At 53.9% G+C, this 24,165-nt stretch overlaps 1 protein-coding gene across 4 annotated transcripts in view; it reads left to right on the forward strand.

Annotated features, from left to right (window-relative positions):
- The window catches only part of TELO2 (telomere maintenance 2), a 68,308-nt gene that overhangs the window by 24,727 nt on the left and 19,416 nt on the right, over positions 1-24,165 (forward strand). For all 4 annotated transcript variants that reach the window (XR_012787451.1, XM_075566439.1, XM_075566440.1 and 1 more), the window contains 9 exons: positions 198-298; positions 815-901; positions 9,566-9,654; positions 10,493-10,584; positions 10,857-10,970; positions 13,751-13,822; positions 14,054-14,242; positions 21,938-22,029; positions 23,836-23,935. Coding sequence is in view for 3 of the 4 variants with exons in the window: in XM_075566439.1 (XP_075422554.1) it covers positions 198-298; positions 815-901; positions 9,566-9,654; positions 10,493-10,584; positions 10,857-10,970; positions 13,751-13,822; positions 14,054-14,242; positions 21,938-22,029; positions 23,836-23,935 (936 nt within the window). In the remaining variant the exon portion in view is untranslated. The remainder of the gene's footprint in view (positions 1-197; positions 299-814; positions 902-9,565; positions 9,655-10,492; positions 10,585-10,856; positions 10,971-13,750; positions 13,823-14,053; positions 14,243-21,937; positions 22,030-23,835; positions 23,936-24,165) is intronic.

Consider the following 24,165-nt stretch of genomic DNA (forward strand, 5'->3'; position numbering starts at 1 on the left):
AGTTAGGCTAGCACCCCACAATGCTGCAGGGCACTTAGGACTGGGTGAACACTAATAAAGCACTACATGAGTTGGGCTACCTTCCCATAATGTCACTTTAAAGGGTGGGGTCTGTGGCTCCTAAGCATGGAGTTACGGGGTGGTAACCCAACTCCTGCAGTGCATCACGATAACACAAATCGGGCCCTTTCCCGCAGTATGAAGAGGACGAGGAGAGCAGAGAGTTGAAGTCCCTGCTGACCCCTCCGTGCCTGTCTGTAGCGGACCCCTTGGAACGGGAGAAGATGCCGGCAGCGAGGTAAGCGGGGAAACCCAGCAAGAGACCACGGCGGCCACCAACTGCAGTGGCAGATAGCTGTGCGGCCGCGGGAGTGGCAGATAGCTGTGCGGCCGCGTGAGAGGCCCTGTCCCGGGCTCCATGTACATGATGAGTGATGGCTGTAGTGACTCCATGTTTGGGCAGTATGTTAGCCTCCGTGTGAGTGAGAGATAGCTGTAGTGACTCAGTGTGAGTGACAGATAGCTGTAGTGACTCAGTGTGAGTGACAGATAGCTGTAGTGACTCAGTGTGAGTGACAGATAGCTGTAGTGACTCAGTGTGAGTGACAGATAGCTGTAGTGACTCTGTGTGAGTGACAGATAGCTGTAGTGACTCAGTGTGAGTGACAGATAGCTGTAGTGACTCAGTGTGAGTGACAGATAGCTGTAGTGACTCAGTGTGAGTGACAGATAGCTGTAGTGACTCTGTGTGAGTGACAGATAGCTGTGGGGAGGCGGGACGTCACCCTGACAGCCTCTTGTGTTCCTCTCGCAGCCCCTCATCCCAAGATGCAGAAGATACAGCCTCAAAACCAGCGCCCGGGCCGGAGGGGGAGCCCGGATCTGACTCTGAACTGGACAGGTGGGTGACGCAGAGCGGCCCAGACACCCCCATGTGTGCCCCTGCGCAGGGCGATGCTGCGCAGGGCGATGCTGCGCAGGGCGATGCTGCGCAGGGGCAGAGAGGGGTGTGAGGAGGGTAGAAGTGAAGCTAGAGCTGTGCACATACAGGTATAGCAGAGTGCGCTGCAGCAATAAGGCACTGCAGTGAAATGACTGGGTTAGTGAGTACAGAATAGCAGAGCGAGCTGTGGGATTATGTGCAGCGATTAGTATAGGAATAGCAGAGGGAGCTGTGGGATTATGTGCAGTGATTAGTATAGGAATAGCAGAGGGAGCTGTGGGATTATGTGCAGTGATTAGTATAGGAATAGCAGAGGGAGCTGTGGGATTATGTGCAGCGATTAGTATAGGAATAGCAGAGGGAGCTGTGGGATTATGTGCAGCGATTAGTATAGGAATAGCAGAGGGAGCTGTGGGATTATGTGCAGCGATTAGTATAGGAATAGCAGAGGGAGCTGTGGGATTATGTGCAGCGATTAGTATAGGAATAGCAGAGGGAGCTGTGGGATTATGTGCAGTGATTAGTATAGGAATAGCAGAGGGAGCTGTGGGATTATGTGCAGCGATTAGTATAGGAATAGCAGAGGGAGCTGTGGGATAATGTGCAGCGATTAGTATAGGAATAGCAGAGGGAGCTGTGGGATTATGTGCAGCGATTAGTATAGGAATAGCAGAGGGAGCTGTGGGATTATGTGCAGTGATTAGTATAGGAATAGCAGAGGGAGCTGTGGGATTATGTGCAGTGATTAGTATAGGAATAGCAGAGGGAGCTGTGGGATTATGTGCAGCGATTAGTATAGGAATAGCAGAGGGAGCTGTGGGATTATGTGCAGCGATTAGTATAGGAATAGCAGAGGGAGCTGTGGGATTATGTGCAGCGATTAGTATAGGAATAGCAGAGGGAGCTGTGGGATTATGTGCAGCGATTAGTATAGGAATAGCAGAGGGAGCTGTGGGATTATGTGCAGCGATTAGTATAGGAATAGCAGAGGGAGCTGTGGGATTATGTGCAGCGATTAGTATAGGAATAGCAGAGGGAGCTGTGGGATTATGTGCAGCGATTAGTATAGGAATAGCAGAGGGAGCTGTGGGATTATGTGCAGCGATTAGTATAGGAATAGCAGAGGGAGCTGTGGGATTATGTGCAGCGATTAGTATAGGAATAGCAGAGGGAGCTGTGGGATTATGTGCAGCGAGTAGTATAGGAATAGCAGAGGGAGCTGTGGGATTATGTGCAGCGAGTAGTATAGGAATAGCAGAGGGAGCTGTGGGATTATGTGCAGCGATTAGTATAGGAATAGCAGAGGGAGCTGTGGGATTATGTGCAGCGATTAGTATAGGAATAGCAGAGGGAGCTGTGGGATTATGTGCAGCGATTAGTATAGGAATAGCAGAGGAAACTATGGGATTATGTGCAGCGAGTAGTATAGGAATAGCAGAGGGAGTTGTGGGATTATGTGCAGCGATTAGTATAGGAATAGCAGAGGGAGCTGTGGGATTATGTGCAGCGATTAGTATAGGAATAGCAGAGGGAGCTGTGGGATTATGTGCAGCGATTAGTATAGGAATAGCAGAGGGAGCTGTGGGATTATGTGCAGCGATTAGTATAGGAATAGCAGAGCGTGCTGTGGGATTATGTGCAGCGATTAGTATAGGAATAGCAGAGGGAGCTGTGGGATTATGTGCAGCGATTAGTATAGGAATAGCAGAGGGAGCTGTGGGATTATGTGCAGTGATTTAGTATAGGAATAGCAGAGGGAGCTGTGGGATTATGTGCAGCGATTAGTATAGGAATAGCAGAGGGAGCTGTGGGATTATGTGCAGTGATTAGTATAGGAATAGCAGAGGGAGCTGTGGGATTATGTGCAGTGATTAGTATAGGAATAGCAGAGGGAGCTGTGGGATTATGTGCAGTGATTAGTATAGGAATAGCAGAGCGAGCTGTGGGATTATGTGCAGCGATTAGTATAGGAATAGCAGAGGGAGCTGTGGGATTATGTGCAGCGATTAGTATAGGAATAGCAGAGGGAGCTGTGGGATTATGTGCAGTGATTTAGTATAGGAATAGCAGAGGGAGCTGTGGGATTATGTGCAGCGATTAGTATAGGAATAGCAGAGGAAGCTGTGGGATTATGTGCAGTGATTAGTATAGGAATAGCAGAGGGAGCTGTGGGATTATGTGCAGTGATTAGTATAGGAATAGCAGAGGGAGCTGTGGGATTATGTGCAGTGATTTAGTATAGGAATAGCAGAGGAAGCTGTGGGATTATGTGCAGCGATTAGTATAGGAATAGCAGAGGAACTATGGGATTATGTGCAGTGATTTAGTATAGGAATAGCAGAGGGAGCTGTGGGATTATGTGCAGCGATTAGTATAGGAATAGCAGAGGAACTATGGGATTATGTGCAGCGATTAGTATAGGAATAGCAGAGGGAACTATGGGATTATGTGCAGCGATTAGTATAGGAATAGCAGAGGGAGCTGTGGGATTATGTGCAGCGATTAGTATAGGAATAGCAGAGGGAGCTGTGGGATTATGTGCAGCGATTAGTATAGGAATAGCAGAGGGAGCTGTGGGATTATGTGCAGCGATTAGTATAGGAATAGCAGAGGGAGCTGTGGGATAATGTGCAGTGATTAGTATAGGAATAGCAGAGGGAGCTGTGGGATTATGTGCAGCGATTAGTATAGGAATAGCAGAGGGAGCTGTGGGATTGTGCAGCGATTAGTATAGGAATAGCAGAGGGAGCTGTGGGATTATGTGCCGCGATTAGTATAGGAATAGCAGAGGAAGCTGTGGGATTATGTGCAGCGATTAGTATAGGAATAGCAGAGGGAGCTGTGGGATTATGTGCAGCGATTAGTATAGGAATAGCAGAGGGAGCTGTGGGATTATGTGCAGTGATTTAGTATAGGAATAGCAGAGGGAGCTGTGGGATTATGTGCAGCGATTAGTATAGGAATAGCAGAAGGAGCTGTGGGATTATGTGCAGTGATTAGTATAGGAATAGCAGAGGGAGCTGTGGGATTATGTGCAGTGATTAGTATAGGAATAGCAGAGGGAGCTGTGGGATTATTTATGTGCAGTGATTTAGTATAGGAATAGCAGAGGGAGCTGTGGGATTATGTGCAGTGATTAGTATAGGAATAGCAGAGGGAGCTATGGGATTATGTGCAGTGATTAGTATAGGAATAGCAGAGGGAGCTGTGGGATTATGTGCAGTGATTAGTATAGGAATAGCAGAGGGAGCTGTGGGATTATGTGCAGCGATTAGTATAGGAATAGCAGAGGGAGCTGTGGGATTATGTGCAGCGATTAGTATAGGAATAGCAGAGGGAGCTGTGGGATAATGTGCAGCGATTAGTATAGGAATAGCAGAGGGAGCTGTGGGATAATGTGCAGCGATTAGTATAGGAATAGCAGAGGGAGCTGTGGGATTATGTGCAGCGATTAGTATAGGAATAGCAGAGGGAGCTGTGGGATTATGTGCAGCGATTAGTATAGGAATAGCAGAGGGAGCTGTGGGATTATGTGCAGCGATTAGTATAGGAATAGCAGAGGGAGCTGTGGGATTATGTGCAGTGATTTAGTATAGGAATAGCAGAGGGAGCTGTGGGATTATGTGCAGTGATTTAGTATAGGAATAGCAGAGGGAGCTGTGGGATTATGTGCAGCGATTAGTATAGGAATAGCAGAGGGAGCTGTGGGATTATGTGCAGTGATTAGTATAGGAATAGCAGAGGGAGCTGTGGGATTATGTGCAGTGATTAGTATAGGAATAGCAGAGGGAGCTGTGGGATTATGTGCAGCGATTAGTATAGGAATAGCAGAGGGAGCTGTGGGATAATGTGCAGCGATTAGTATAGGAATAGCAGAGGGAGCTGTGGGATTATGTGCAGCGATTAGTATAGGAATAGCAGAGGGAGCTGTGGGATTATGTGCAGTGATTTAGTATAGGAATAGCAGAGGAAGTTGTGGGATTATGTGCAGTGATTAGTATAGGAATAGCAGAGGGAGCTGTGATTTAGTATAGGAATAGCAGAGGGAGCTGTGGGATTATGTGCAGCGATTAGTATAGGAATAGCAGAGGGAGCTGTGGGATTATGTGCAGTGATTTAGTATAGGAATAGCAGAGGAAGTTGTGGGATTATGTGCAGTGATTAGTATAGGAATACAGAGGGAGCTGTGATTTAGTATAGGAATAGCAGAGGGATCTGTGGGATTATGTGCAGTGATTTAGTATAGGAATAGCAGAGGGAGCTGTGGGATTATGTGCAGTGATTTAGTATAGGAATAGCAGAGGGAGCTGTGGGATTATGTGCAGTGATTAGTATAGGAATAGCAGAGGGAGCTGTGGGATTATGTGCAGTGATTAGTATAGGAATAGCAGAGGGAGCTGTGGGATTATGTGCAGCGATTAGTATAGGAATAGCAGAGGGAGCTATGGGATTATGTGCAGCGATTAGTATAGGAATAGCAGAGGGAGCTGTGGGATTATGTGCAGCGATTAGTATAGGAATAGCAGAGGGAGCTGTGGGATTATGTGCAGCGATTAGTATAGGAATAGCAGAGGGAGCTTTCTGGTTATGTGCAGCGATTAGTATAGGAATAGCAGAGGGAGCTGTGGGATTATGTGCAGCGATTAGTATAGGAATAGCAGAGGGAGCTGTGGGATTATGTGCAGCGATTAGTATAGGAATAGGAGCTGTGGGATTATGTGCAGTGATTAGTATAGGAATAGCAGAGGGAGCTGTGGGATTATGTGCAGTGATTAGTATAGGAATAGCAGAGGGAGCTGTGGGATTATGTGCAGTGATTAATATAGGAATAGCAGAGGGAGCTGTGGGATTATGTGCAGTGATTAATATAGGAATAGCAGAGGGAGCTGTGGGATTATGTGCAGCGATTAGTATAGGAATAGCAGAGGGAGCTGTGGGATTATGTGCAGCGATTAGTATAGGAATAGCAGAGGAGCTGTGGGATTATGTGCAGCGATTAGTATAGGAATAGCAGAGGGAGCTGTGGGATTATGTGCAGCGATTAGTATAGGAATAGCAGAGGGAGCTGTGGGATTATGTGCAGTGATTAGTATAGGAATAGCAGAGGGAGCTGTGGGATTATGTGCAGTGATTAGTATAGGAATAGCAGAGGGAATTGTGGGATTATGTGCAGCGATTAGCAGAGGAAACTGTGGGATTATGTGCAGCGATTAGTATAGGAATAGCAGAGGGAGCTGTGGGATTATGTGCAGCGATTAGTATAGGAATAGCAGAGGGAGCTGTGGGATTATGTGCAGTGATTAGTATAGGAATAGCAGAGGGAGCTGTGGGATTATGTGCAGTGATTAGTATAGGAATAGCAGAGGGAGCTGTGGGATTATGTGCAGCGAGTAGTATAGGAATAGCAGAGGGAGCTGTGGGATTATGTGCAGTGATTAGTATAGGAATAGCAGAGGAAACTATGGGATTATGTGCAGTGATTTGTATAGGAATAGCAGAGGGAGCTGTGGGATTATGTGCAGCGATTAGTATAGGAATAGCAGAGGGAGCTGTGGGATTATGTGCAGCGAGTAGTATAGGAATAGCAGAGGGAGCTGTGGGATTATGTGCAGCGATTAGTATAGGAATAGCAGAGGAAGCTGTGGGATTATGTGCAGCGATTAGTATAGGAATAGCAGAGGGAGCTGTGGGATTATGTGCAGCGATTAGTATAGGAATAGCAGAGGGAGCTGTGGGATTATGTGCAGTGATTAGTATAGGAATAGCAGAGGGAGCTGTGGGATTATGTGCAGTGATTAGTATAGGAATAGCAGAGGGAGCTGTGGGATTATGTGCAGCGATTAGTATAGGAATAGCAGAGGGAGCTGTGGGATTATGTGCAGCGATTAGTATAGGAATAGCAGAGGGAGCTGTGGGATTATGTGCAGTGATTAGTATAGGAATAGCAGAGGGAGCTGTGGGATTATGTGCAGCGATTAGTATAGGAATAGCAGAGGGAGCTGTGGGATTATGTGCAGTGATTAGTATAGGAATAGCAGAGGGAGCTGTGGGATTATGTGCAGCGATTAATATAGGAATAGCAGAGGGAGCTGTGGGATTATGTGCAGTGATTAGTATAGGAATAGCAGAGGGAGCTGTGGGATTATGTGCAGCGAGTAGTATAGGAATAGCAGAGGGAGCTGTGGGATTATGTGCAGTGATTAGTATAGGAATAGCAGAGGGAGCTGTGGGATTATGTGCAGCGATTAATATAGGAATAGCAGAGGGAGCTGTGGGATTATGTGCAGCGATTAATATAGGAATAGCAGAGGGAGCTGTGGGATTATGTGCAGTGATTTAGTATAGGAATAGCAGAGGGAGCTGGCCTCGTTGTTCTCCCAGGAAAAGTGTTCTTGTCTGGGAGATGTAAGAGTTAATTTAGCGGCAACCGGGGTATTTGGCCACCTTTTTACAGGGTGCAACGTGGCTGATCCCAGTGAAACCCCTCCATAGCCACTAATGTGACACCAATCCCCCCCCCAACAAAATGAAGCGTCACAGATTGCTGCGTGAAGGGTTAGTGAGACGGCTTTGGGAGAGGGCAATAGTACGGGAATAGCAGCGCAGAACTGATCTACTGTGTGTGTGTATATAGAGCGGTGTACGTGTATATAGGGCGGTGTACGTGTATATAGGGCGGTGTACGTGTATATAGGGCGGTGTACGTGTATATAGGGCGGTGTACGTGTATATAGGGCGGTGTACGTGTATATAGGGCGGTGTACGTGTATATAGGGCGGTGTACGTGTATATAGGGCGGTGTACGTGTATATAGGGCGGTGTACGTGTATATAGGGCGGTGTACGTGTATATAGAGCGGTGTACGTGTATATAGAGCGGTGTACGTGTATATAGAGCGGTGCACGTGTATATAGAGCGGTGCACGTGTATATAGGGCGGTGCACGTGTATATAGGGCGGTGCACGTGTATATAGGGCAGTGCACGTGTATATAGGGCAGTGTACGTGTATATAGAGCATTGCATGTGTATACAGAGCAGTGTATGTGTATATAGAGCAGTGTATGTGTATACAGAGCATTGCATGTGTATATAGAGCAGTGTATGTGTTTATAGAGCATTGCATGTGTATATAGAGCAGTGTATGTGTTTATAGAGCATTGCATGTGTATACAGAGCAGTGTATGTGTATACAGAGCCGTGTAGCGTGTGCGCTCAGTGAGGGGGATTGCACCCCTCTCTGTGGGGATTGCACCCTGTGAGACCCCTGTGCGGTGTGTTACCGGTCCCCCACCCCTCTCTGTGGGGATTGCACCCTGTGAGACCCCTGTGCGGTGTGTTACCGGTCCCCCACCCCTCTCTGTGGGGATTGCACCCTGTGAGACCCCTGTGCGGTGTGTTACCGGTCCCCCACCCCTCTCTGTGGGGATTGCACCCTGTGAGACCCCTGTGCGGTGTGTAACCGGTCCCCCACCCCTCTCTGTGGGGATTGCACCCTGTGAGTGTGCGGAGTGTAACTGGTCCCCCACCCCTCTCTGTGGGGATTGCACCCTGTGAGACCCCTGTGCGGTGTGTAACCGGCCCCCCACACCTCTCTGTGGGGATTGCACCCTATGAGACCCCTGTGCGGTGTGTAACCGGCCCCCCACCCCTCTCTGTGGGGATTGCACCCTGTGAGACCCCTGTGCGGTGTGTAACCGGCCCCCCACCCCTCTCTGTGGGGATTGCACCCTGTGAGACCCCTGTGCGGTGTGTAACCGGTCCCCCACCCCTCTCTGTGGGGATTGCACCCTGTGAGACCCCTGTGCGGTGTGTAACCGGTCCCCCACCCCTCTCTGTGGGGATTGCACCCTGTGAGACCCCTGTGCGGTGTGTAACCGGCCCCCCACCCCTCTCTGTGGGGATTGCACCCTGTGAGACCCCTGTGCGGTGTGTAACCGGCCCCCCACCCCTCTCTGTGGGGATTGCACCCTGTGAGACCCCTGTGCGGTGTGTAACCGGTCCCCCACCCCTCTCTGTGGGGATTGCACCCTGTGAGACCCCTGTGCGGTGTGTAACCGGTCCCCCACCCCTCTCTGTGGGGATTGCACCCTGTGAGACCCCTGTGCGGTGTGTAACCGGTCCCCCACCCCTCTCTGTGGGGATTGCACCCTGTGAGACCCCTGTGCGGTGTGTAACCGGTCCCCCACCCCTCTCTGTGGGGATTGCACCCTGTGAGACCCCTGTGCGGTGTGTAACCGGTCCCCCACCCCTCTCTGTGGGGATTGCACCCTGTGAGACCCCTGTGCGGTGTGTAACCGGTCCCCCACCCCTCTCTGTGGGGATTGCACCCTGTGAGACCCCTGTGCGGTGTGTAACCGGCCCCCCACCCCTCTCTGTGGGGATTGCACCCTGTGAGACCCCTGTGCGGTGTGTTACCGGTCCCCCACCCCTCTCTGTGGGGATTGCACCCTGTGAGACCCCTGTGCGGTGTGTAACCGGTCCCCCACCCCTCTCTGTGGGGATTGCACCCTGTGAGACCCCTGTGCGGTGTGTAACCGGCCCCCCACCCCTCTCTGTGGGGATTGCACCCTGTGAGACCCCTGTGCGGTGTGTAACCGGCCCCCCACCCCTCTCTGTGACAGTGACGATGACCTGCTTCCCTACGATATGAGCACAGACACCGAAATGAGGAAGGGCAAACCCCCAGCGTATATCCGGGACAGCATGGACGGTGAGACGGGGGTCTACGTATCCCTTACCCATACGCTCCCTTATAGGATCCCCGGGGGGTCAACAAGGGTGTACGAGTAGAAATTGGGAACATATCCCGCGTGTGATGCTCCAGGGTCACAGAAGGGAAACAATGTATGTAAACCGCATAAAGTCAATCAATGTTCGATCAGAGTGTTAGGGACACGGCACAGGCTGGCACGGCACAGGCTGGCACGGCACAGGCTGGCACAGGCTGGCACGGCACAGGCTGGCACGGCACAGGCTGGCACGGCACAGGCTGGCACGGCACAGGCTGGCACGGCACAGGCTGGCACAGGCTGGCACGGCACAGGCTGGCACGGCACAGCACAGGCTGGCACAGGCTGGCACAGGCTGGCACGGCACAGGCTGGCACGGCACAGGCTGGCACGGCACAGGCTGGCACGGCACAGGCTGGCACGGAAACAATCATACAGAGCACCATAACCATGTGCACCAAAAATACAGGTAGGGGGTGGATATGGTAGGGGGTGGATATAGCGGGGGGAGGAAGGTCTCTGAACCGGAGCGCTCCCTGGAGAAAGCACCGAAGGGTGAGAAACGCGTCGGAGGTCTCTGTGTGTGACGTGCGGGCAATACATTGTAACTTTTTACTGCACTTGGTCCCATCCTGCCGGGACCAATGACTTGTGCAGCCTGATGTCACAGGGGTATCCAAGCCTTATTGCCCTTTGATTGCCCTTTGCATCTCCTGTTGGTCGTCTTGGCCAGTTAGTAGGATGAGGCCATACGGACCTTCTCTCTCTCTCTCTCTCTCTCTCTCTCTCTCTCTCTCTCTCTCGCTCACATTTCCCCAGTGCTGGTGTCATCAGAAGACATGGACAGGGTCGAGGTGACAATGGAGTCGCTGGGGACCCTGATCCGGGCGAACACTGCGGCCACCAAAGAGGTACGGAGAGAGCTCCTGCAGGAACCCCGGATAGTAGGGTGATTGTGAGGGCGGGGTAGCGATGCTCTGCAGTGGGGGTGGAATGGCTCATGGTGAGATGCTTGGCAAGCTATAGCAGGCAGAGAGCAGATTAATACCGTGTAGTCCGGCTGCTCTCTTCCCTGGAAAGCGGTAGCGGGGGTTGTCCGAGCTCCTGACCACGTTTTCACGGCGGTTGATGTGCCACGTGACTGTAGTAAGGCCGCGCTTCTCACGTGATACCTGTCCCGCAGGTCAGCGTGGAGCTCGCCAAGATCCTCCTGCACTTGGACAAACCCGGCGTGGAGCGCTTCACGGAGCTGCGCCACGGAGCCCTGGTGTCCGTCACCGCTATCGACCCTGTGCCGGTAATTGTGCCACACGTGGCGGGTGCAGATTCAGTTGCAATGAGTGAAAATGACCAATCGCACAATGAAAAAAAAAATATAATTTATATATATTTGTTTCTTTTGTAATGGTGCAATAACTAGTAATTATATATAAATGGCTAAATAATGTGTGCATTATATACGTATATACAGACACACACCCACAAACGTATACACATACATTACATAGTCATGTGTTTGTACGGGAAAATGTGCTGGGATCCTAAGCAATTCAGTATAGACGGGTAATGGGCGCCCCAGCAGCCCTGGAATATAATCTGGTATTCGTGAATAATAGATACAGATGTGGCTCATACTGTGGGTATAATACTGAGTGAGGGAATCAATTCACCGAGACCTAAACCCCCTGAAGGAAACAGAAAACGTGATGTAGTACTCGCTTCGCTGCACCTCGTTGGAGATAACCGTATAATAAAGTCCACCACTCGCCAAATATTGTAGTGATGACGATATATAAAGTGAGAATAAGTCTTTCAAAAGTCTTACCCACTCCTAGAGCCCGCTGGGGGCACGTCCAGCCGCTGATACCCGCTGGGGGGCGCGTCCAGCCGCTGATAGCCCGCTGGGGGGCGCGTCCAGCCGCTGATACCCGCTGGGGGGCGCGTCCAGCCGCTGATACCCGCTGGGGGCGCGTCCAGCCGCTGATGCCCGCTGGGGGGCGAGTCCAGCCGCTGATTCAGTGCCAACGAGAGCAAAAAGTATGCAAACGAATGCAAGGAGTACTCCTGGATAATGCACCGTGCTGTGTGAAACGCGTTGGAGGGTTCACACCTCCCTGTTTGTCATGTGCGATAGACAATAAATGTTTTTTCTATTTTGACACACCTGTGTGTTCCTGGGCAGTGCGCTGCGTTGTGCGTTCATTTGCGTACTTTGTGCTCTCGTTGGAATCCTAAGCAAAAAATAAATAAAATCAACGGATCTCTAAACAGCAATAAATAATTCAGGTTTAAATAATGAGATCTGGTAGAAAAATCTTCTCTCCCTCTCTCTCCGCTCGTGATCCCTGTGCAGTACTGATATACACCTCTCCCTGTGCAGTACTGATATACACCTCTCCCTGTGCAGGTACTGATATACACCTCTCCCTGTGCAGGTACTGATATATACCTCTCCCTGTGCGGTACTGATATATACCTCTCCCTGTGCAGGTACTGATATATACCTCTCCCTGTGCGGTACTGATATATACCTCTCCCTGTGCAGGTACTGATATACACCTCTCCCTGTGCAGGTACTGATATACACCTCTCCCTGTGCAGGTACTGATATATACCTCTCCCTGTGCAGGTACTGATATATACCTCTCCCTGTGCAGGTACTGATATACACCTCTCCCTGTGCAGGTACTGATATATACCTCTCCCTGTGCAGGTACTGATATATACCTCTCCCTGTGCAGGTACTGATATATACCTCTCCCTGTGCAGGTACTGATATACACCTCTCCCTGTGCAGGTACTGATATACACCTCTCCCTGTGCAGGTACTGATATACACCTCTCCTTGTGCAGGTACTGATATACACCTCTCCCTGTGCAGATACTGATATACACCTCTCCCTGTGCAGGTACTTATATACACCTCTCCCTGTGCGGTACTGATATACACCTCTCCCTCTGCAGGTACTGATATATACCTCTCCCTCTGCAGGTACGGATATATACCTCTCCCTCTACAGGTACTGATATATACCTCTCCCTGTGCAGGTACTGATATATACCTCTCCCTGTGCGGTACTGATATATACCTCTCCCTGTGCAGGTACTGATATATACCTCTCCCTGTGCAGGTACTGATATATACCTCTCCCTGTGCAGGTACTGATATATACCTCTCCCTGTGCAGGTACTGATATATACCTCTCCCTGTGCAGGTACTGATATATACCTCTCCCTGTGCAGGTACTGATATATACCTCTCCCTGTGTGGTACTGATATATACCTCTCCCTTTGCAGGTACTGATATATACCTCTCCCTGTGCAGGTACTGATATATACCTGTCCCTGTGCAGGTACTGATATATACCTCTCCCTGTGCGGTACTGATATATACCTCTCCCTGTGCGGTACTGATATATACCTCTCCCTGTGCAGGTACTGATATATACCTCTCCCTGTGCAGGTACTGATATATACCTCTCCCTGTGCGGTACTGATATACACCTCTCCCTGTGCAGGTACTGATATATACCTCTCCCTGTGCAGGTACTGATATATACCTCTCCCTGTGCAGGTACTGATATATACCTCTCCCTGTGCGGTACTGATATACACCTCTCCCTGTGCAGGTACTGATATATACCTCTCCCTGTGCAGGTACTGATATATACCTCTCCCTGTGCAGGTACTGATATATACCTCTCCCTGTGCAGGTACTGATATATACCTCTCCCTGTGCAGGTACTGATATATACCTCTCCCTGTGCAGGTACTGATATATACCTCTCCCTGTGCAGGTACTGATATATACCTCTCCCTGTGCAGGTACTGATATACACCTCTCCCTGTGCAGGTACTGATATACACCTCTCCCTGTGCAGGTACTGATATACACCTCTCCCTGTGCAGGTACTGATATACACCTCTCCCTGTGCAGATACTGATATACACCTCTCCCTGTGCAGGTACTGATATACACCTCTCCCTGTGCAGGTACTGATATATACCTCTCCCTGTGCAGGTACTGATATATACCTCTCCCTGTGCGGTACTGATATATACCTCTCCCTGTGCAGGTGTCCCAGTATCTAACCGGAGAATTCTACTCGATAAACTACAACCTGCGTCAGCGCCTGGACATGTTGGATGTAAGTGTGGTTTGATCTTCTGTCGCCACCTCTTCGGGTCGGAGGGACCAGCCAGGTCCTGCTGTGAAGATGGCCGCTCTCCCTAATCTGGCCTGAAAGTGGTTTGTGACGGAGTATTACAGGTCAATGCTAGATCTTGACCCGAGCGTGCTAGGGCGTGATGTACGAGTCTACGCTCACTAGCACGTGTGCACACCCGGGTATTTGCTCACACGCCTCTTTCTCCGCTAGGTTTTGGCATCGGTGGCACAAGAACTTTCCCAACCGGTCACCACCGTACGCCCCGTGACCCCGGGCTCCCTGAGTCGTGACCTCCGGGCTGTCGGCGTTACGTCCGGCTCTGAGCGCGCAGACGCACCCAGCGATTGGAGGAAGATGGTGGAGGAAAGAATTGAGCGCAAAACTCGACGCTTTGCCAAGGTACCAGCAGGATCTGGGCAGAGTATTGTTACACAGAGGGGGGCACTGCACCCATCCCCCGAGCTTTCAGGTCCTAGAGGCGTGAGAATTGTTATCCCTGCACTCAACACTTGAGCTGTCCAGTCCTGGAGGTAACCGGCTCTATATTCCTCCATCCAATCCTCTGTCTAATATTTTCAGTTCTAGAGGTCATTCACTGTGTGCCATCCTATCCTAGAGGTGCCAGGCTCTGCGCCTTTGCATTTATCCCCGTGAAACATCTGCTCCTAGAGGTGCCAGGTTATGCATCTCTGCACCCAGCCACTGAGCTGTCTAGCCCTAGAGGTGCCAGGTTCTGCGCTCATCCTGATCCTAGAAGTAGTAGGCTCTCTATCTCTGCGCCGTTCACCCTGAGCTGTCCAGTGCTGGAGGTGACACCGTGTAACCACACCCTCTGTCCAGTGCTGGAGGTGACACCGTGTAACCACACCCTCTGTCCAGTGCTGGAGGTGACACCGTGTAACCACACCCTCTGTCCAGTGCTGGAGGTGACACCGTGTAACCACACCCTCTGTCCAGTGCTGGAGGTGACACCGTGTAACCACACCCTCTGTCCAGTGCTGGAGGTGACACCGTGTAACCGCACCCTCTGTCCAGTGCTGGAGGTGACACCGTGTAACCACACCCTCTGTCCAGTGCTGGAGGTGACACCGTGTAACCGCACCCTCTGTCCAGTGCTGGAGGTGACACCGTGTAACCACACCCTCTGTCCAGTGCTGGAGGTGACACCGTGTAACCACACCCTCTGTCCAGTGCTGGAGGTGACACCGTGTAACCACACCCTCTGTCCAGTGCTGGAGGTGACACCGTGTAACCACACCCTCTGTCCAGTGCTGGAGGTGACACCGTGTAACCGCACCCTCTGTCCAGTGCTGGAGGTGACACCGTGTAACCACACCCTCTGTCCAGTGCTGGAGGTGACACCGTGTAACCACACCCTCTGTCCAGTGCTGGAGGTGACACCGTGTAACCACACCCTCTGTCCAGTGCTGGAGGTGACACCGTGTAACCACACCCTCTGTCCAGTGCTGGAGGTGACGATGTGTAACCACACCCTCTGTCCAGTGCTGGAGGTGACACCGTGTAACCACACCCTCTGTCCAGTGCTGGAGGTGACACCGTGTAACCACACCCTCTGTCCAGTGCTGGAGGTGGTGACACCGTGTAACCACACCCTCTGTCCAGTGCTGGAGGTGACACCGTGTAACCACACCCTCTGTCCAGTGCTGGAGGTGACACCGTGTAACCACACCCTCTGTCCAGTGCTGGAGGTGACACCGTGTAACCACACCCTCTGTCCAGTGCTGGAGGTGACACCGTGTAACCACACCCTCTGTCCAGTGCTGGAGGTGACACCGTGTAACCACACCCTCTGTCCAGTGCTGGAGGTGACACCGTGTAACCACACCCTCTGTCCAGTGCTGGAGGTGACACCGTGTAACCACACCCTCTGTCCAGTGCTGGAGGTGACACCGTGTAACCACACGCTCTGTCCAGTGCTGGAGGTGACACCGTGTAACCACACCCTCTGTCCAGTGCTGGAGGTGACACCGTGTAACCACACCCTCTGTCCAGTGCTGGAGGTGACACCGTGTAACCGCACCCTCTGTCCAGTGCTGGAGGTGACTCTGTGTAACCGCACACTCTGTCCAGTGCTGGAGGTGACACCGTGTAACCACACACTCTGTCCAGTGCTGGAGGTGACACCGTGTAACCACACCCTCTGTCCAGTGCTGGAGGTGACACCGTGTAACCACAACCTCTGTCCAGTGCTGGAGGTGACACCGTGTAACCACACCCTCTGTCCAGTGCTGGAGGTGACACCGTGTAACCGCACCCTCTGTCCAGTGCTGGAGGTGACACCGTGTAACCACACCCTCTGTCCAGTGCTGGAGGTGACACCGTGTAACCGCACCCTCTGTCCAGTGCTGGAGGTGACACCGTGTAACCACACCCTCTGTCCAGTGCTGGAGGTGACACCGTGTAACCACACCCTCTGTCCAGTGCTGGAGGTGACACCGTGTAACCACACCCTCTGTCCAGTGCTGGAGGTGACACCGTGTAACCACACCCTCTGTCCAGTGCTGGAGGTGACACCGTGTAACCACACGCTCTGTCCAGTGCTGGAGGTGACACCGTGTAACCACACCCTCTGTCCAGTGCTGGAGGTGACACCGTGTAACCACACCCTCTGTCCAGTGCTGGAGGTGACACCGTGTAACCACACCCTCTGTCCAGTGCTGGAGGTGACACCGTGTAACCACACCCTCTGTCCAGTGCTGGAGGTGACACCGTGTAACCGCACCCACTGTCCAGTGCTGGAGGTGACACCGTGTAACCGCACCCTCTGTCCAGTGCTGGAGGTGACGCCGTGTAACCACACCCTCTGTCCAGTGCTGGAGGTGACACCGTGTAACCACACCCTCTGTCCAGTGCTGGAGGTGACACCGTGTAACCACACACTCTGTCCAGTGCTGGAGGTGACACCGTGTAACCACACCCTCTGTCCAGTGCTGGAGGTGACACCGTGTAACCACACCCTCTGTCCAGTGCTGGAGGTGACACCGTGTAACCACACCCTCTGTCCAGTGCTGGAGGTGACACCGTGTAACCTCACCCTCTGTCCAGTGCTGGAGGTGACGCCATGTAACCACACCCTCTGTCCAGTGCTGGAGGTGACACCGTGTAACCACACCCTCTGTCCAGTGCTGGAGGTGACACCGTGTAACCACACCCTCTGTCCAGTGCTGGAGGTGACACCGTGTAACCACACCCTCTGTCCAGTGCTGGAGGTGACACTGTGTAACCGCACCCTCTGTCCAGTGCTGGAGGTGACACCGTGTAACCGCACCCTCTGTCCAGTGCTGGAGGTGACACCGTGTAACCGCACCCTCTGTCCAGTGCTGGAGGTGACACCGTGTAACCACACCCTCTGTCCAGTGCTGGAGGTGACACGTGTAACCACACCCTCTGTCCAGTGCTGGAGGTGACACCGTGTAACCGCACCCTCTGTCCAGTGCTGGAGGTGACACCGTGTAACCACACCCTCTGTCCAGTGCTGGAGGTGACACCGTGTAACCACACCCTCTGTCCAGTGCTGGAGGTGACACCGTGTAACCGCACACTCTGTCCAGTGCTGGAGGTGACACCGTGTAACCACACCCTCTGTCCAGTGCTGGAGGTGGTGACACCGTGTAACCACACCCTCTGTCCAGTGCTGGAGGTGACACCGTGTAACCACACCCTCTGTCCAGTGCTGGAGGTGACACCGTGTAACCACACCCTCTGTCCAGTGCTGGAGGTGACACCATGTAACCACACCCTCTGTCCAGTGCTGGAGGTGACACCGTGTAACCACACCCTCTGTCCAGTGCTGGAGGTGACACCGTGTAACCGCACCCTCTGTCCAGTGCTGGAGGTGACACCGTGTAACCACACCCTCTGTCCAGTGCTGGAGGTGACACCGTGTAACCACACCCTCTGTCCAGTGCTGGAGGTGACACCGTGTAACCACACCCTCTGTCCAGTGCTGGAGGTGACACCGTGTAACCACACCCTCTGTCCAGTGCTGGAGGTGACACCGTGTAACCACACCCTCTGTCCAGTGCTGGAGGTGACACCGTGTAACCACACCCTCTGTCCAGTGCTGGAGGTGACACCGTGTAACCGCACCCTCTGTCCAGTGCTGGAGGTGACACCGTGTAACCGCACCCTCTGTCCAGTGCTGGAGGTGACACCGTGTAACCACACACTCTGTCCAGTGCTGGAGGTGACACCGTGTAACCACACCCTCTGTCCAGTGCTGGAGGTGACACCGTGTAACCACACCCTCTGTCCAGTGCTGGAGGTGACACCGTGTAACCGCACCCTCTGTCCAGTGCTGGAGGTGACACCGTGTAACCGCACCCTCTGTCCAGTGCTGGAGGTGACACCGTGTAACCACACCCTCTGTCCAGTGCTGGAGGTGACACCGTGTAACCACACCCTCTGTCCAGTGCTGGAGGTGACACCGTGTAACCACACCCTCTGTCCAGTGCTGGAGGTGACACCGTGTAACCACACCCTCTGTCCAGTGCTGGAGGTGACACCGTGTAACCACACCCTCTGTCCAGTGCTGGAGGTGACACCGTGTAACCACACCCTCTGTCCAGTGCTGGAGGTGACACCGTGTAACCGCACCCTCTGTCCAGTGCTGGAGGTGGTGACACCGTGTAACCACACCCTCTGTCCAGTGCTGGAGGTGACGCTGTGTAACCACACCCCCTGTCCAGTGCTGGAGGTGACACCGTGTAACCACACCCTCTGTCCAGTGCTGGAGGTGACACCGTGTAACCACACCCTCTGTCCAGTGCTGGAGGTGACACCGTGAAACCACACCCTCTGTCCAGTGCTGGAGGTGACACCGTGTAACCACACCCTCTGTCCAGTGCTGGAGGTGACACCGTGTAACCACACCCTCTGTCCAGTGCTGGAGGTGACACCGTGAAACCACACCCTCTGTCCAGTGCTGGAGGTGACACCGTGTAACCACACCCTCTGTCCAGTGCTGGAGGTGACACCGTGTAACCGCACCCTCTGTCCAGTGCTGGAGGTGACACCGTGTAACCGCACCCTCTGTCCAGTGCTGGAGGTGACACCGTGTAACCACACCCTCTGTCCAGTGCTGGAGGTGACACCGTGTAACCACACCCTCTGTCCAGTGCTGGAGGTGACACCGTGTAACCACACCCTCTGTCCAGTGCTGGAGGTGACACCGTGTAACCACACACTCTGTCCAGTGCTGGAGGTGACACCGTGTAACCGCACCCTCTGTCCAGTGCTGGAGGTGACACCGTGTAACCGCACCCTCTGTCCAGTGCTGGAGGTGACACCGTGTAACCGCACCCTCTGTCCAGTGCTGGAGGTGACACCGTGTAACCGCACCCTCTGTCCAGTGCTGGAGGTGACACCGTGTAACCGCACCCTCTGTCCAGTGCTGGAGGTGACACCGTGTAACCGCACCCTCTGTCCAGTGCTGGAGGTGACACCGTGTAACCGCACCCTCTCTCCAGTGCTGGAGGTGACACCGTGTAACCACACCCTCTGTCCAGTGCTGGAGGTGACACCGTGTAACCACACCCTCTGTCCAGTGCTGGAGGTGACACCGTGTAACCACACCCTCTGTCCAGTGCTGGAGGTGACACGTGTAACCACACCCTCTGTCCAGTGCTGGAGGTGACACCGTGTAACCACACCCTCTGTCCAGTGCTGGAGGTGACACCGTGTAACCACACCCTCTGTCCAGTGCTGGAGGTGACACCGTGTAACCACACCCTCTGTCCAGTGCTGGAGGTGACACCGTGTAACCACACCCTCTGTCCAGTGCTGGAGGTGACACGTGTAACCACACCCTCTGTCCAGTGCTGGAGGTGACACCGTGTAACCACACGCTCTGTCCAGTGCTGGAGGTGACACCGTGTAACCACACCCTCTGTCCAGTGCTGGAGGTGACACCGTGTAACCGCACCCTCTGTCCAGTGCTGGAGGTGACACCGTGTAACCGCACCCTCTGTCCAGTGCTGGAGGTGACTCTGTGTAACCGCACACTCTGTCCAGTGCTGGAGGTGACACCGTGTAACCACACACTCTGTCCAGTGCTGGAGGTGACACCGTGTAACCACACCCTCTGTCCAGTGCTGGAGGTGACACCGTGTAACCACACCCTCTGTCCAGTGCTGGAGGTGACACCGTGTAACCGCACCCTCTGTCCAGTGCTGGAGGTGACACCGTGTAACCGCACCCTCTGTCCAGTGCTGGAGGTGACACCGTGTAACCGCACCCTCTGTCCAGTGCTGGAGGTGACACCGTGTAACCGCACCCTCTGTCCAGTGCTGGAGGTGACACCGTGTAACCACACCCTCTGTCCAGTGCTGGAGGTGACACCGTGTAACCACACCCTCTGTCCAGTGCTGGAGGTGACACCGTGTAACCACACCCTCTGTCCAGTGCTGGAGGTGACACCGTGTAACCACACCCTCTGTCCAGTGCTGGAGGTGACACCGTGTAACCACACGCTCTGTCCAGTGCTGGAGGTGACACCGTGTAACCACACCCTCTGTCCAGTGCTGGAGGTGACACCGTGTAACCACACCCTCTGTCCAGTGCTGGAGGTGACACCGTGTAACCACACCCTCTGTCCAGTGCTGGAGGTGACACCGTGTAACCACACCCTCTGTCCAGTGCTGGAGGTGACACCGTGTAACCGCACCCACTGTCCAGTGCTGGAGGTGACGCCGTGTAACCGCACCCTCTGTCCAGTGCTGGAGGTGACGCCGTGTAACCACACCCTCTGTCCAGTGCTGGAGGTGACACCGTGTAACCACACCCTCTGTCCAGTGCTGGAGGTGACACCGTGTAACCACACACTCTGTCCAGTGCTGGAGGTGACACCGTGTAACCACACCCTCTGTCCAGTGCTGGAGGTGACACCGTGTAACCACACCCTCTGTCCAGTGCTGGAGGTGACACCGTGTAACCGCACCCTCTGTCCAGTGCTGGAGGTGACACCGTGTAACCGCACCCTCTGTCCAGTGCTGGAGGTGACACCGTGTAACCGCACCCTCTGTCCAGTGCTGGAGGTGACACCGTGTAACCGCACCCTCTCTCCAGTGCTGGAGGTGACACCGTGTAACCACACCCTCTGTCCAGTGCTGGAGGTGACACCGTGTAACCACACCCTCTGTCCAGTGCTGGAGGTGACACCGTGTAACCACACCCTCTGTCCAGTGCTGGAGGTGACACGTGTAACCACACCCTCTGTCCAGTGCTGGAGGTGACACCGTGTAACCACACCCTCTGTCCAGTGCTGGAGGTGACACCGTGTAACCACACCCTCTGTCCAGTGCTGGAGGTGACACCGTGTAACCACACCCTCTGTCCAGTGCTGGAGGTGACACCGTGTAACCACACCCTCTGTCCAGTGCTGGAGGTGACACCGTGTAACCACACCCTCTGTCCAGTGCTGGAGGTGACACGTGTAACCACACCCTCTGTCCAGTGCTGGAGGTGACACCGTGTAACCACACCCTCTGTCCAGTGCTGGAGGTGACACCGTGTAACCACACCCTCTGTGCTGGAGGTGACGCTGTGTAACCACACCCTCTGTCCAGTGCTGGAGGTGACACCGTGTAACCACACCCTCTGTCCAGTGCTGGAGGTGACACCGTGTAACCACACCCTCTGTCCAGTGCTGGAGGTGACACCGTGTAACCACACCCTCTGTCCAGTGCTGGAGGTGACACCGTGTAACCGCACCCTCTGTCCAGTGCTGGAGGTGACACCGTGTAACCGCACCCTCTGTCCAGTGCTGGAGGTGACACCGTGTAACCGCACCCTCTGTCCAGTGCTGGAGGTGACACCGTGTAACCACACCCTCTGTCCAGTGCTGGAGGTGACACCGTGTAACCACACCCTCTGTCCAGTGCTGGAGGTGACACGTGTAACCACACCCTCTGTTCTCTGAGCCCACAGGCGTTATCTCCCTGCAGCCCTGTATGTTATTACCGCTTTACCTTCATACACACCCCGGTGACGAGCGCTGTGCGCATTATCGGTGCAATAAACACCCTGCAGGTGATGGTCTTCGTCTCCGTTGTGACCTCTGCCCTCTCTCTTTAGGGTCCCGCAACTCCGGTCCCAGTCTCTTTCCCGAACCGGTTTCATGCTGTTGCCGGACACTTCTTCTTCCCACTGATTCAGAACTTTGACAGGTGAGAGACACGTGATGTACACGTCTGTACGTAAACATGCAGCCATACTGGGGAAACAATATGACCTGCAATGTATTGCTTGTCCTGGGGACAAAGGGGCGTTCTGTTATAGGGCCGGCAGGTAGAAATGGCAATCACCAGATAGCTTTAACCACTGACACACACACACACACACAATCACACACTGATACGCATATTCCAAAATACACACACATTCACACACGTATACACATATACACAGTTTTAACACAGACACACTGATATATACACAGATTGGCACACGTACACACAGACCCGTGTGTGTGTTTGCACACACACACACTTTGTTGGCTATACGGCAGAGACTGTAGGCCTGGCCCATTTTGCATACATGGGAGCTACGTCCCTAATACTCAACAACTGGTGACGGGTTGTGGTGCTCCAACACGTGTAAGGAGACTGTTTGGGCTCATGCACCCCTAATATGTGCATATTTAAATCCACACCCGAGACATGACCTCTTTACCGCGCGTCCGTGCGTGACTTCCTTACCGCGCGTCCGTGCGTGACTTCCTTACCGCACGTCCGTGCGTGACTTCCTTACCGCGCGTCCGCGCGTGACTTCCTTACCTACCGCGCGTCCGTGCGTGACTTCCTTACCGCGCGTCCGTGCGTGACTTCCTTACCGCGCGTCCGTCCGTGACTTCCTTACCGCGCGTCCGTGCGTGACTTCCTTACCGCGCGTCCGTGCGTGACTTCCTTACCTACCGCGCGTCCGTGCGTGACTTCCTTACCGCGCGTCCGTCCGTGACTTCCTTACCTACCGCGCGTCCGTGCGTGACTTCCTTACCGCGCGTCCGTCCGTGACTTCCTTACCGCGCGTCCGTGCGTGACTTCCTTACCGCGCGTCCGTGCGCGACTTCCTTACCCCACGTCCGTGCGTGACTTCCTTACCGTGCGTCCGTGCGCCCGTGCGCGACTTCCTTACCGCGCGTCCGTACGTGACTTCCTTACCGCGCGTCCGTGCGCGACTTCCTTACCCCGCGTCCGTGCGTGACTTCCTTACCGCGCGTCCGTGCGCGACTTCCTTACCGCGCGTCCGTGCGCGACTTCCTTACCCCGCGTCCGTGCGCGACTTCCTTACCGCGCGTCCGTGCGCGACTTCCTTACCGCGCGTCCGTGCGCGACTTCCTTACCGCGCGTCCGTGCGCGACTTCCTTACCGCGCGTCCGTGCGCGACTTCCTTACCGCGCGTCCGTGCGCGACTTCCTTACCGCGCGTCCGTGCGCGACTTCCTTACCGCGCGTCCGTGCGCGACTTCCTTACCGCGCGTCCGTGCGCGACTTCCTTACCGCGCGTCCGTGCGCGACTTCCTTACCGCGCGTCCGTGCGCGACTTCCTTACCGCGCGTCCGTGCGCGACTTCCTTACCGCGCGTCCGTGCTCGACTTCCTTACCGCGCGTCCGTGCGAGACTTCCTTACCGCGCGTCCGTGCGCGACTTCCTTACCGCGCGTCCGTGCGCGACTTCCTTACCGCGCGTCCGTGCGCGACTTCCTTACCGCGCGTCCGTGCGCGACTTCCTTACCGCGCGTCCGTGCGCGACTTCCTTACCGCGCGTCCGTCCGTGACTTCCTTACCGCGCGTCCGTGCGTGACTTCCTTACCGCGCGTCCGTCCGTGACTTCCTTACCGCGCGTCCGTCCGTGACTTCCTTACCGCGCGTCCGTGCGTGACTTCCTTACCGCGCGTCCATGCGTGACTTCCTTACCGCGCGTCCGTGCGTGACACGCTCAATCATAACGAGTGACATTTGTGTTCCCCTTTAAGGCCCATGGTGACCTGTGACCTCCTGGGCGAGGATCGTCTGGTGCTGGGGAGACTGGTTCATACGCTGGGCATCCTGATGCACCTTGCATTACATGCTATGGTAACGGAGGGGAGATCGGGGGAGACACCCTGTTGCTGTCGGATGGGCCAGCCTCACACAAGCCGGCTTGTCGTCCCTGTTGAGATGGGACCTGGGAACCAGCGGTCCTACCATGTCAGCATGTGTTTCAGGCCCCTCTGACAGCAACGGCGTTAAAACCTGTGCTAAAGCGTTGTATTTTGGGGCCCTGCAGTATTATGGGACTTGACGTCTTATCTTTCAGTGTTACC

The sequence above is a fragment of the Ascaphus truei genome, chromosome 11, assembly GCF_040206685.1.
Source record: "Ascaphus truei isolate aAscTru1 chromosome 11, aAscTru1.hap1, whole genome shotgun sequence".
NCBI classification, from domain to species: domain Eukaryota; kingdom Metazoa; phylum Chordata; class Amphibia; order Anura; family Ascaphidae; genus Ascaphus; species Ascaphus truei.